Source organism: Toxotes jaculatrix, chromosome 3, assembly GCF_017976425.1.
Source record: "Toxotes jaculatrix isolate fToxJac2 chromosome 3, fToxJac2.pri, whole genome shotgun sequence".
NCBI lineage: Eukaryota > Metazoa > Chordata > Actinopteri > Toxotidae > Toxotes > Toxotes jaculatrix.
The window spans coordinates 11,844,794-11,859,801 of record NC_054396.1 but is presented as its reverse complement, the minus strand read 5'-3'; the positions used below and the strand labels follow the sequence as shown (position 1 = coordinate 11,859,801).

The 15,008-nt window shown below is 43.4% G+C and overlaps 1 protein-coding gene across 5 annotated transcripts in view; it reads right to left on the bottom strand.

The window, feature by feature from the left end:
• Positions 1-8,819, bottom strand: part of kif21b (kinesin family member 21B) — a 60,305-nt gene extending 51,486 nt beyond the window's left edge. For all 5 annotated transcript variants that reach the window (XM_041033962.1, XM_041033964.1, XM_041033963.1 and 2 more), the window contains exon 1: positions 8,513-8,819. In XM_041033962.1, coding sequence (XP_040889896.1) covers positions 8,513-8,553 — 41 coding nt within the window. In that variant the 5' untranslated portion in view covers positions 8,554-8,819. The remainder of the gene's footprint in view (positions 1-8,512) is intronic.
• Positions 8,820-15,008: the final 6,189 nt, after the last annotated feature.

Genomic DNA, 15,008 nt, shown 5'->3' with positions numbered 1-15,008 from the left:
TCGTCTGCTCTGTCTGCTGCTCCACGGGGGGAGGTGGAGGCACGTGAAAGAATCAAATTAGCTTCCTTTCCTACATTTTCATGACAGACAGCCTTGTCAAGGTCACAGAGGTACTGGCCAATTTCTGCTTCCAGTTAGCTTCGACCGTCTGAAAGAGGAAGCACTGGCCATTAAGATAACTTTTGTTTTCTTGATGGATACTGGATGTTTTTAGCCAAAGTGCTTCTCAGCACCATAACTCTGTATAATTTCAGTATAGGCCACCATGTATACACCTATAGTCTGGATAATGTTACGAACATATTTGACTGACTGTCCACAAACTATGTTGATTGATTTGTTGTGCCAGTAAATTACGGCAGCGGCACAGGGAGACCCAGCAGGGAGTTCATAAAAGGAACAAAGCCAAAGAAACAGCCCTTCCTTAACAAGGAGCCAAAAATGTGGTTGAGAATGCTTTGCTTTTAATTATCCAGAGTTTAGGACCCTTACAAAAAAAAAGGTGCGTGTATGACCTATGTGCCTGTAACGTGATTTGCTTACATGTGAAATTGTTTTTGCCATGTGATAAACCATGTCCTCACATGTAAATCTATCACGTGAGGCTGATGTTTTCATGTGTGATGTTCACACTTGCCACCAATGGTTTAAATCAAGAGGCTAAGAAAACTTTTTTAAAAAGAGGAAGCCAACTGCAGCACATACAACCACAAAAAAATTGTACATTGAGGTGGTATTATTTCAACAATATAAAGGCCAAAAGTCAAACATATACACACACATACACAAGGTTGCCAAAATACGTGGCTGTGTTCACCTTTTTCCTTCACACACAGTGTACAACACACACAGCTAAGCCTGAGACTGCTGCCATGACTCTGCTTGTCTGTCTGCCTCCCTGGAGGGCTGGTTAGCATTACCACCAGCACAGTCTCCCACTCTGTCAGACAGCATTTAGCATGAGTGCTAATGTAGCCAGCCACCATGTCTGTCTGTCTGTAGGTATGTGAACTTAGCCAGGGGCTGAAGACCTATCTTTTCTGTCAGATATACACACATATGTCTATTCTCCTAAAATGTCTGCACAGAGGTGTATGACGTCAGGAGATCAAAAATGGGCTGTGACCCTGGAACAACGATTATTAGTATGATGAAGCAAATGGTGATGAAGACAAGATAATGAGCTATAGCAAAATGTGGCTAGTGCTTCAGTTGGATCACTGCTCTCAGTCACTTATTTTCCCTGGATACTAATATTACAGTGGTAGCAGAGCGCTGCCAACACAACCAGCTAGTGTTTCCAGGCGCTTCTTCATAGCACTTTTGCTTTGCTTTTGTGCACATTAAAAACATGAGTCGGTGCTAATCAGTGAAATCAAATGATATAATGTTGATGTAGTGTACAAAAACCTGCTGACACACAGCTGATGTGAAGGAACACCAAGTGACCTACTCTTTTCAGTTAGCAAATGATACAGCTAATTAGCTTCTCTGCAACAGCGTACATGGATTAGCCAATAGCTTACTCTATGTATTATACATTATTTAAAAAACAAAGCCTTAATTCTATATATTTGAATTTTTAAAATAAGCTTGAGCATCAATGGTACTAAAAGGCTTTGAGCTAAATGCTAACATTAGCAACAACCACAATGCTAGCATGTTGATATTTATAAGCATGTTAGGTATAATGCTCACCATCTTGGTTGAGTGTGCTAGCATGCTAATACATGCTAATTAGCAGTAAACACAGCACAAAGCACATGCTGATGAGCGTGTCATTAGACAGGCTTGTGGTCTTAAACTAAGGTTTTGGAGAAATCAAATTTTACTAAAATTATACTGTACAAATTAAATTATAGGGCAGATAAATTTTAGTGAATTCAGCAGTTTTAAAGCCTGGCCCTGCTGTCATCTCTCTCCATTCACACACAACAACACACAACAAACTCAGACAAAAACCCCAGCAGTAATTAAGCTACTTAGCACTGAAGGTGATTATGGGCCAGCTGGCGTCACACACAGCCACACCACCCTTGCAGACACTGCCTACAGCTCGACTGAAGCATGGAAGCAAACACACAGCACATATCTGGAACACATTCACAGATCTACACATCTTTTGTTTGGTCTACATTATCTATACTTCCAAATGCCAATTCTTCTGTTCATGAAAGGCTACATAAAATTCACTGAAATTACCTCAGAAGGAAAACCACTGTAAATCTGAATAAATCCGTTTCAGATGGACACAGAAAAGAAGGAGCACAGTAAAGCTCCTCCACAGAAGTGCTGACCTGCTTAGCATGTGAACTGATTCAGAGGGAATTTCAGAGGCCAAGAAAAGGTGTGTGTGTGTGTGTCTGTGTTTAAGCATATGTTTTAGAAAATATAATAAGACACAAAAGTGATTAATGCCAGTTGGAGGAAGTACAGTTCTTGAACTTCACTTCTCTTCACTCTTCACTCTCTAGCTGATACAAGTCAGGTTATACTTCTAGTGTACTGATTAAAAAAGCAGAAGACAATTTAATTTTTGAACGTTTTAAAAAACATTCATCATTCAAATAGAGAAGTAAATAAACTCTTTACAGTCTAGACACAACACCTGAGGGCCTCTAACTCTCTGCCTCTTCTTCCCTCTGCGGGAATATGGCAAGCACGTGCAGCTGTGCCCGAATTATTCATACAGACGATGCTCAGACACATGCACACATGGATGCATGGGTGCACCCTTGCAGACACACACTGACTGCATGTTTGGCCAAGAGCTCATATTTGCATGCTACAGTAGCCCTTTTAACAACAGACGAGACACTTGCTCCTTTATCCACTCCCTCCCACCCGTCCTCTACCTACTACCCTCCTCTGTCTCTTTTTGTCTTTGATTTTTCTTTTTATTTGTTACATTGAATTGCAGGAAGCATGGCTCTTTTCAAAAGAGGGAGGGCAGTTTATGAAACAACAAAGACATCAGCATTTGACTCTTCAACCCCCCCCTCTTTACCCCTTCCTCTCTACCATACTCTATAAAAAATACAGCCTGGGCTTCATCCCTACTTACCCTTCAATTCTTTGCCCTTGCCCAGTGTGTCTTTATCTGTGGGTGTGTGGGTGTGTGTGTGTGTGTGCAAGCTCAGCACAGAGCACAAAGACCTGCAGTGACATCAGACTCATTCACACTGTGTCCTCTGTCTACGCTCACCCGAGAGGTGCTCTGTTTAAAGGGCCTCTGCTACGCCTCACCCCCCCACACTCACACACACACACACACACACACACACTCAAATATGCACACACAGAGGTCCCCTGAGATTTACAAGTGACCACAACAGCGTCAACACACACAAATTAGTTATACGGTTTATCAAAATATGCAGACCACAGAGGGTTTGAAGAGAAACGTATTTAAAGCTAAAAAAGGAGGAAATTAATTATTTTCTCTGCAGGCCATTCAGTTTGTAACAAAGGTTTTCTTGTGTCTACGCAGCATAAATGATAATAGTTAGGACTGTTTAGAAGGCCTGCTCCAGCTGACATATGATGAGACACTGATAACAGAAAAATGCAAATGTCCAGACTGAAGCGCCTTTCATTCCTCGCTGAATTCAAATGGATGAATTCAAATAAACACAGATCTGAGTGTGTGCATCTGCGTGTGCACATGCAACAGTGGGCGAATGGGAGGTGGAAGGAGCTGGAGGGGGAGCTGGTTACATTCCAGCATTTTGGTCACAGTTTCACGCTTTATTTTGCTCACAGTGAAGACGAGCTTGAGCAAGAGAAAATAAAAAGGATGAGGCAAACATCTAGAGGGAAGTTTGAGATGACGTGTTGTGATCAGAGAATACAGTTAGCACACTCTGAATCAACTTATTTCACCAACAGGCCTTTTTGGTCACAGAAGAGAAACAAAGGTCCAAGGCTTGACCCCAAGTCCATTTTCTTTCAATTGAACACTTTTGCCGAGCATTCAGTCTCAACTGAATCATGTCTGCGGGCACATCGGCAGCTCACGAAGCAGGAAGTGAACAGGAAGTGTGGATAGTCCAGCAGCAAGCTCACAGGAAGTTATTCTGCAACGGCAGCACACCATTCGGGAGTGCTGATGCACTCAACAGGGAGAAGTTAATCAACAGACCAGTTGCACAACTCATTTTAAGACCAAAGGCCATGCCATGTCCTGAATATTTTTTTGATCTATTAGTTTAAATACACAAGGTGTGGGGTAATAAATTCAACCCTGACGGGATCTTAACACCTGGCCATCCTAGAAACACAATCAAAATAGCTCTATTATTCACCTGTCATAGGATGTGTCATTAAGAAGAGTTATATTATTGTTTGGAAACCAGGATTAAGAAGCGGTGCTTGGCAACGTAACCAGCCCTTTTTCACCTCCTCAGACAGCTACAATCAGCCAGTAAAGCCCCTGAGCCTGCAGAGCCTGATTATGCAACAGGTCTACAGTTAGAAAACAGGTGATGAACAGAACTATTTTTAAGCCTGTTACTGTGATGAACTGTTCTTATTCTTGATTGCTTTCTGCAGATCACTACGTCATACTGTTTAAACGTTTATCCACGTTGTTACCACAAACTTTCATGTCTCATTTCAGAGGCCTCTTTCTTCCTCTACAAGCACATGTACACAGTGCTGAGCAACGCTACACGGGCTGTTTCTTTAGCACTCTTGCTACAAAAGACATTTACACAGCACTGCTAGGTCAAATAGGTTCGAAGGGCAATAACAACAATAACAACGGCAAAGAAAAAAACTAGTGACCAGCAGGCTAGCGTGAAGAGGAAGCAATGCACAGCTGTGGACGGCCAACTTGGGTGTGTGCTCTGTCATGTTTCCTGCTCCTCTTCCCTCGGTTGAGGCCAAATCAGTGATTAGAAAGAACTTCAGTGACGACTCCCATCAACAAAGAACAACTGCTTTCACTTTTCCTGTCCGGTGAATGTAAATCTGCTGCAAGCAGAGTGAAGGGCACATGAATGTTGAGACCAAGTGTAAGAATGCGCTCATGAGGAGATTACAATGCAGCACTACCCTGTGACCAGCACATACGGTACTGTAGACTGATAACCTGCTGTAAGTGGCACACATGTAAGCAGACACACGGTTTCCCACCAAAGTTCAGCCATTTTTAAAGGCAACCCCCTGGGGAGGTGTGTAACCCAGACAGAGCCTGTGCAGCAAACTATTTTAACTAACACACACACAGGAAACAGGCGAGACTGGTGGCTCACACAGGACATACGTCCAACAACAAAACACCACCTTTTTTTTTTAACTCCCTTTGTGTATCAGCTGTGAGAGGCCCCCTTCCGCAGTTGTATTCCGCTTACTCCAGTTTTGTTTTGAAGCCAGTGTTTTGGTCATAGGGTGGCGAAGGTCTGCAGCGCATTTATGCATCTAGGAGAAATTATTTTTGTGTTTCTACACAATCCTGTTTTGGACTGTTTGATCAACACGTCAGCAGAGAGGGCCAAAGAGATCAAAGCTAATACTTTTTCTCAGCTGAGCTGCCATCAGCCTGAAGCAAAAATGCTCTGCATCACAACTGCCAGAAATGCCCCGGTCATCCACCTGTGGTGTCTGAACGAACACTGAATATCTTGTACTCTATTTGCAGAATGTTTTTTTTTTCATTCAACCTCATTAGTGTCATCATCTGGAGCCACAAATGCATGAAACACGCCTGACTGGAAAAAGACCTCACTGGTGATTCCTCAGGTCATTATTCTGACAACAGAACTCAAATTAGATGAAGGGAGCCTCAGCAATCACAAGGTCAAAGACCACAAAAGCACTAAACAGATTTGTCTTTGTATCTATTTATACTCGACGATGGAGGCTGACTAAGCACTTTGGTGTGAGACAAGTTGTTCGCTGGTCTGAAATGAGTAAGTGGCGGAGCTGCAGAGAGAGAGCAGGAGAAATGGACAGAGATCGATATGCAAATGGAAATTTACAGACTGCTCATAACTCTCATGTTAAGTTACACCCAATATACATGCACACACACAAAAGGTGACTTATTGACATTTATAGTAACTCAGAGCCAGTCCTAGCATAAACCTATCAATCTCTGGCGAATGCAGCACTCAGCATAAGATCAACGAGCAAAGGAGCCACCCTCGAGGTGATATGAAACTGCAAGTATGTCTGTGTGTGAGTATGGACACGTGTGGGGATTCAAATGGGTGAAATGTAGGAGTCTGCTCATTCTTATAGCTTATCTCATAAGTGAATGCAGCTGTATTAAGAAGTAACTGCCAAGCCAGAAGCAATTTAACCACGGCCACTTAGTAGGGAGTTACATTACATGCATCTCGTCATGTTTGACTTGACTGCACTGCAGAACCATTGACTTAAGTGTGTGTGTGTGTGTGTGTGTAGGATTGTAGGTCATGTCACTGGTTATATGGACATTGTTTAGGGAAGGCAGAGCAGTCATTCAGGAAATGGATGCTGGCGACTCAGACTGCATGTGTGTTGGTTGGCCCCTCACAACAACCTCATTGCCCTCTAAATGCATACTCACACATGCACACACAAACCACTCAGAGACGATGTGCTCTTTATGCAGCCTGCCCGAGGGCTGCACAACATGGGAGCAATTAAACACCATCCTCTCTTATCAGCGGCTGACTTTCTCTGGGAAAAAAAAAGAATATGGTCGTTGGGAAAACCGACGCTGTACGGCAGGAAGTTATCCTTCTCCGTGTGTTTATTTGTGTGCTTCCCATTTCCTGTCAAATACACAGACACTTTTGGTGGCATTTACAGGGCATGTAAATACACACACACACACACACACACACACACACACAGATCACACATGATGAAAAGGAGCTGTGCAAGCTCGCCCACCAGCACAGCCATGTAATTAGACAAACTCTGTTAAATTACTATGTGAAGTTCATTCTAATAAAACTGATCTGCCGATCTGACCCTGTTTTGTTCGGGTAAATCTGAGTTCAGCGGGTGTTAACACACAGATATACATGTGCTCTGTGTCGTGATATCTGTCACCTTCACTCATTCAGTTACACTCCATCAAACAGCCTCTGAGTCGCTCTCCAGACTTAAATCAATAACTTCAGTTGAGCAGCAGCTACCAGCTGTCTCGCTTGTCACCCTTTTTTTTTTTTTTTGCTTTTTTGGCAACTCCTCCCTCACCACTTCCTGTTACAGTTGAAGCTGTGAACAAGCACAAAAGAGATTCACTCAGTGGCTGATTGAAAAGTCACTCTGAGACCTCCCCTGGGGAAATGGGGCAATCGGTTGCAAGGTACTCTACTGGGTCGACCCCCATCCTCAACCCCCACTAAGTTCAATCAATGGATCCCAAAGTGGGGTCTGAGGACCTCAAAGGGGGACCATGGTGAAGAATAGTTTAATTTTACTGTTACTTTGGTGCAGCTGCTTTACATTTGTACAATAAGAGATGGTGTAACGATTTTCCAAGTTTCGTTCTCTGCGCAACAATCTCATAAAGGACCCTCATCAGGAGACAGTATGACTGATTGGGATTCATTAGCTGATGGGACAGAGTTTGGGAGGTGCTGAGTCAAAAGAACAGTCGGTCTGTCAGACCACCACCTCAGCTCCACACACACACACACCATAAAATGAGAACGACTACAGACGCAGCCCCACTCACACTCAAGTCATCCCTTCCAATTTCAGAGACTGCCACCCAGCAAGTGCCAGTACATGCACATTTACAGGCTTGCTTTCAATTTGCATTTAGCATTGGCCCATACAATCGATAAGGCTACTTATACCCCCTCATATGCGAATCCAAAATGCTGCTGTGCTGCCTGAGCTTTGGGGGGGGGCACTTCCAACAAAGGCAGTGAATAACACAGCTCTGAAGGAGAGCATCTCTTTGTGCTCGATTCATTTGCAGAGGCAGGATCTAAAAAAAAAATGCAAACCCTCTGCTTTCAAAACCTGATTATAAATCTAACTCAGCCATGCACATGTGAGGTGTTCACTAAAGTCTATTAGGTTAGGATAAGGTGAGACTGCAGGTAGCTGCCTGTGAGAATGATAATACAAAAATTGGTTTGGAGAGAAACGCCCATTCTCCTCCCTGCACCTGGCTGCAGCTGTCCTTGTCACTTCACCCCAATGTTAAATCCAGAATGCGAGCCACTGCTTCACATCAGACAGACTATTTCTATGGAGAACCTGTGCCCTTCCAACATGAAAACAGTCATATGGAGATAGCGTGGCGCGAACACATGCTCTGCCTTATCAATACTGTGCAGAGCACCACCCATGTCTTACAAAACAAGGTGTAATACCCTCTCGTCTGCAGCTCTCTAACCTACTGTGTCCTACAATCAGCAGAGACATTAAGGAGGGTGAACAGTAAAATGAGACTGTAGTAGGTGTGCGGGCTGCGTTTAATTGATCGCCAGGAGGCACAGACACAATGTGATGTGTGTGCTAAGGTCGGCAGATTTCCAGCAGACAGACGTCGGAGACTTACCTCAGTGCAACCTTCACACAGCAGTCACCCTGGCTCGCCATTATCGCTTTCAAGGTTCGCCGACGGGATGTGGACTATTTGGGCTATGTAGGGGTTTTCGGTGTGTGTAAACCGTGCGGCGCTGCGACGGTGCTGGGTGTCTCAGGTCAGCGGGAGCAGCCGTCAAGACCTGACCAGGACCCTCATCGGAACTCCTCCTGTCTGCTTCTTCACCTCCGCGGTGGCGGTCATTTCTGGCTCCCCGGTGTTTGTCACATCGCAGTGTTTGACCCGCTTTTTCTCTTTCCGTAGTCTGTCTCAGTCGCTACATCCTGTTTAAAGTGCGTATGAGGGAAGCATATGAGCGCCGCTCACAAACCACAGCGCTCCTCTGAGAGAGAGAGAGAGAGAGATCACGCTGAATGAGCCGAGACCGTAAACTGTAGGGGGTAACGCCGCCTTCAGGGACTGTCGGGAACTTTGAATTTACAGTTGAATCTTTCTTTGGGTAGGCCGTGGCCTCTCCCAGATCAAATACTTGCTGACCAACTCTTCACTACAAAGAGTTACAGAGCTTATTTTTGTACCCTGAAATAATATAAGATGGGAAAATGGCGAGTAGAGTAGTTCACCGCTTACAACACTCAACCAGAAATCTGTTACCATGGAGACTGAGAGATGCAATGCTTTCTTAGCTGCTGAGTTACGCTGTGCAAATGCAAAACATACTTCCAAACATGATTTTATAAATGATGCGTCCATAATGGAACAAAAAGGTAGTAATAAAGGTAGTAAAGTATGATTCTACACCTGGCTAATTAAATGTAATGGAGCAGTAAAAAAGTACAATAATTGGATCTAAAATGTAGTAAACGTAACATAAAATGGAAATAATTAAGTAACGTACAAGTACCTCAATTTTGTATTTAAATGTACTTGAGTAAACGTACTTTCCATGTACTTGTAAATTCCACCACTGCACAAAGGTAAACTGAACGAGGAAGTCGTTTTCCTTACTCAACGGCACTTTCTACGATAAGACAACAATACGAGCAGTCCCTGAAGGCAGCATAATGGGAGTTCGATTGACAGGCACTACGTCCAACTGCTGAATTAGCACTCCCTTCATTGTACCTTAGTGACCAATCAGCGGGCTCAATTGGACCTTTTGGCCCCGCCCTGCGGCACACCCACAGCGGGCAGTAAAGATTACAAACCTGAGGCGCACCGACTGCCAGCGGGGACATCTGAGATCCGTTAAACTGCAATAAACAGAGGCAGACTGCCCCCATGACGGAGAGGAGGGGCCACCGTTTTAACCACCTTGAGGTCGAAGGTCGAAACTCCTGCAGAGGTTATTATGTTCCAGCAGAAGATGGAGTTTACTTGCTCTGGTTTAGATGGGACTGGGAAGTTAGGCTCTGCTCACTTCCCTCTCCTGCTGAGTCAGAGTTCTTCAAAAAGAGAGACTGAAATACATGATGCCCTGTGAATGTTCCTCCTCAGTTTCACTCTCTCTCTGTCTTCTTGTCAATATGTCTTTTGGATCATTACCACCATCTCTTGTCAGTTCACTTTCCTCTAACATGCTGATACAGCCAGGTTTCTGCCGGACTACTCTAAATGATCTAGACGAAAAGCAACTTCACCACATGTCCAGTGCCACTACAGCAGTGGAGTTGGCAGTGTTTATTATAGGCAGGATTCAGATCTACACTCCAACCTTTCCAAACCTTCATCCTCTTCATTATCCATGACTCATGTTCCTATGTGAAGGGAAACAAATTGACAAACTGTTTGCCAGTGACAGTCATGTCTACACCGCAGCAAATTATTTCCCAATATAACACAAACACTGTTCAGTTAACTATCTCACAACTCGTGACACACACCTTTGAAAGGTAACTGTATTGTTTGGCCATATGGAAGTTTTCACATCCTTCTTTATCCTGATCATAATAAACAGTTGTTTGTTTGTTTTTTTATCTGAATACAGAAAAAGGTGCCTGTGCAGTCACAGACAACAATCACTTTTATGTTATGAACGTAGTCCCCAGATGGTTGCACTAACTATAAACCCATTCTCTGTGTGCACAGAGGAGCTTATGACTCGAACTGTGTGTGTGTGTGTGTGTGTGTGTGTGTGTGTGTGTGTGTGTGTGTGTGTGTGTGTGTGTGTGTGTGTGTGTGTGTGTGTGTGTGTGTGTGTGTGTGTGTGTGTGTGGTGTGTGTTTGTGTGTGCTGGTGTCCAGGTGGTGATGTCAGTCCTGCACAGGCTACGCTCCCCGGAGGCAGCGCTGGATTCCACACAAGATTATCATCCAGTTATGGGGATAAAGCTAAAATCCTCCTAGATCTGCTGGGAACCGGCCACCGGCCGCTGCAACTGGGACGACAAAACACACAAACAAGGGCGGTACGCGCTCAGAAACACACACTCACCTTATTTTGTCTGGTGAACTTTTAAGACCATCTCATATGAACTGTTACATAATTAGTCTGCACTGTTTTCCTAAGCATATGTTAAATCCATCTCATTCCTCTTCAGGCATGTTTACAGTTTTCAAATCCACTCTTGCTTATTTGCACCCCTATGTGCCACCTCCTCCTCAGCACTTTACAATGTTAAAAGCCTATTTCATAACCATACCGTGTGGGTTATAAAACCCTGAAGATATTTTAATATTGCAATTGCCAAACTGCAGCATAATCCCTGCATTTAGGGCCACACAGTCAAAATAACAACATCCTAATTGCATAAGAGGTATTCAAACACAATCATTCCAGCCGCCCTCGGGTTCTGTCACTCAGCAATTGATTCTCCAGCTCGGATTTTTTAAGCTTTTTTTTTTCAAGATGTTAAATATAAAAAAACAACATCCACTGCCAACTTTCCAACACATATGCTACCATTTGTACAAGAAAAAACTAAAAGATGGCTTTAATGCCAATGAAGTCCAACGTTCTATTTAACTGCACCAGCCTAAGCATCATATTGCTTCCTCCTCCTTCAATGGAAAAAAGTCAAAAGCAAGACGGAGCGTGTGAGATGGAAGATGGAAACTGCAGCCTAATGTATTCTCCATCCTTATTCTTTGATGTGCCTATAAACCCTTACATGCGTTTTCTATATTTGGCTTTGAAGCTCCATAAGCTAATCCTCCATTCTTTACCGTAACAAAACTGTTTGAATTGGCCAGGATTACGCAAACACACATTTGACGACTCACTGGCTGGCAGAGAAAGAGGTGCACCACCAAAATGAAAAGTCAGGCAGTTGAATTATGCACAGTTGTTTCACGTTTGTTTATTTGTTTATTTATTTATTTTGGCTTCCCTCCATTTCCTTCACAATGAGAATAAGTGGCTGGGTCTAATAAGTGTGCACGGATGTTTGATGTGTGCATGTGTGTGTGACAGAGGAGCTGCTCATGCATTGGAGATTTATGTGTGTCAGCTGCAGTGGCACACAGCAGAGCAGGTTCTTTCCAGTTCTTGGCAGCACTTAGACCCCCCATTGCGCTTCGTCCCATCACCCCTGCAGAGCTCAGCTTTCACTGCTTACAGTGAAAATGGTGAAAGTATGTCTCTGCTCTCGGCTCAGTGATATTAAAAATACAAATTTAAATTTCTTGATTGTTGATATTGAGAACATGATGATAGTTGGGGTAGGCGTTGTGATGCTTGCATGCATTAAGTTAAAGGAATAGTTTTTTGGAAAGGGGGGAGAACAGCTTGCATGACTCTGACGGTAACAAAATCTGCATGTCGACACCTCTAACACTCTCTAATTAATACCTCATCTGTTTAATCCTGGAGCGCTGCCCTCTTTGTGCAAGCAGCCACAGGAGACTTCACCCAGCCAAGAAATAGTCCCACATAGAGACATTGGAAGATCACAAATTTGTTGGTTTTACACTACAGGTTTTTATACAGATTTATTGTACGGTGTGTACTGTGCATAAACAAGAGTGAGTTTGCGTTAGATTTAATGTGGGAAAAAGTGAGCTTTAAGGATGCTGATAGGCAGTCTCTGTGCTATGCTAAGCTAAATGAATGCTGGCAGTAGATTTTTATTTAGTGCGAGACTGAAAGATGGTATTGATCAAGAAAGTGAAAAAGTGCATTTCCTAACTTTTTTTTTTTTTTTGAAACATGAGGAGAGAGAGCGAGATGTGATATGCAACTAGAGTCCCCCAGCCAGCAGTTGGACCATGGACAATACAGTGATGCGGCATGCACTTTAATCATTAAGCTCCTAGGGATTCTGCCAAAATTTTTAATTAATTGTTTTAATCTAAAGTACTTAAGGGGAAATTGATCTTTAGGGAAAATTAATAAACAATCACTGCTTTTATCACAGCTACAACAAATGAGTTAAAAGAGCCCTCCATAGGTTCAGCCTTGCACTTCAATAACACTGTTGGACTCAAAATGGACAGTTTGTAGAAAGTCAAGGCTTTCAGGCCTGTAGTCTTCAGACTGACATTGCCTCAAGTGATGCCACAGCGAGGCAGTTTATCAGACTTTGCACAGCTTCATGTGGAGCCAAGAAATGTTTATGCAGTTATATGCCCCATTGGTGCAATTCTCATTTAAAAAGTGCATCACTTACAGGAACCAAACAACACATAAACTGTGTCCCAAAGTGTGATATCATCATATGATAGTATATCAGTGTATCTTTATCACTCCTTCACTGACTTTTGCACTTAACATTTTTAGAAAAAGCAATGCTGTACTTTAAGAATGAATGTACTTAAGCCTGGAGGAGCCTGAATATTGTATTTATTCACATGCACATCACCAGTCACCGAGGGATTTAACGGTGGTGAGCGATCAGTAATGAGTCATGAACATGATCCACTGTACAGCAGACCTACATTTCAGATTCCATCCCCAGGGCACATACTGACCCACACTTTACTACATCTTTACCCAGGCTCTGATGTTTCCTGCTGGGCTGTGACTGGGCGGAGGCTGGGGCGGAGGCTGGAGGCTGGCTGCTGTGGCCTTGGGGTGTTTTAGAGAGGTAGTGACACTCACTGACTGAGTTACTGCTGCTTCAGAGGGCATGAGGTTGGCGTGTGTCTGTCTGTGTGTGTGTGTGTGTGTGTGTGAGAGAGAGAGAGAGAGAGAGAGAGGAGGTCAACAAGGAGTGGTTGTTCTTTGGTACTCTGCCCTAAGCTCATTGCATGCTTTCACTCACTCACACTCTCACTCACACACACACATACACACACACACACACACACACACACACACACACACACACACACACACACACACACACACACACACACACACACACACATTCACAAAAGACTAATAGAGTCCATCTGTGTCAGCTGACAAGATGGACTCTATTAGCCCCCCACCCCCCGGGAGCAAGGAACCAGCTGCCCTCACATCTTTACATACAACAATTAAATATTTATATGATACTGAAAAGTTTGGCATCTGTTCTGTACTCATGCAAAGTGTATCAGGGTGGACCATATTACCCATAATGCCAACTGTATGTGAAAGTGGATGCTTGTAATGATGCATGTTTGTATAAATAGTCCAGAATTTTGGACTTCAGAGAAAAACTCACTTCCTGAAATGAAACTAAACGGAATTTGAGCTGAATCCAGCTGTGATTTTAATGGTTCGTGAAATTAGTGATTTGTCGTTAAATTAGTACAATTGCCTAATTTATGTTGTGTGCTCAACTTCTCTGTCATTGTACCCCGTCACCTACCCTCTCTTCTCTCTAAGGGCATCCAGCACCTTGTTTCTATGGAAACAGCCTCTAAAGTAGGCAGACAGAAAGGGACAGGAAGAGATGCTGAAATGGCAGAAAAGCCTCTTTGTGCTCTCTGAGGCTCTCAGAGGAAATGGGCCTAAAGAGGGTGTAAAGGGTTAATCACACACACACACACACACACACACACACACACACACACACACACACACACACACACACACACACACACACACACACACACACACACACACTGAATTCAGCTTGAGTCAGTGAGGTGTTGCTGTCTATTTGCTGTTTTAGACCATTATAGTTGATGCATCCACTCAAAGAACTACAACTAACATGTTAAACTGTGTCATGTATTTACAGGGCAAATGCAGGAATGTGCACACACAAAAACAGACCCACACACACAGAGTATAGAAACACACATGCAAAGAAAGCATAAAATCCACAGCTCGCTCTTGTCTGCAAACATCACACCCCGACACACACACACACGCACACTTGTTCATACACACACAAAATCTCACTCCATTCTGTTTTTGAAAATTGGATTGCTGCTCCCAAATAAGTTGATTATAAAGAGCCTCCCTCTCACACTGGGGTGGTATCACTTAATAAAGCTAAGTGCATTGACACGACTGTGCCCACACTCTTGTGCTACACACAATGACACATGTACACACACACACAAACCACTGCAGATCTATATACATCAACCTTTTAAATGTACCAGTGTCACTGAAAGATCAACGGTAAAAAAAA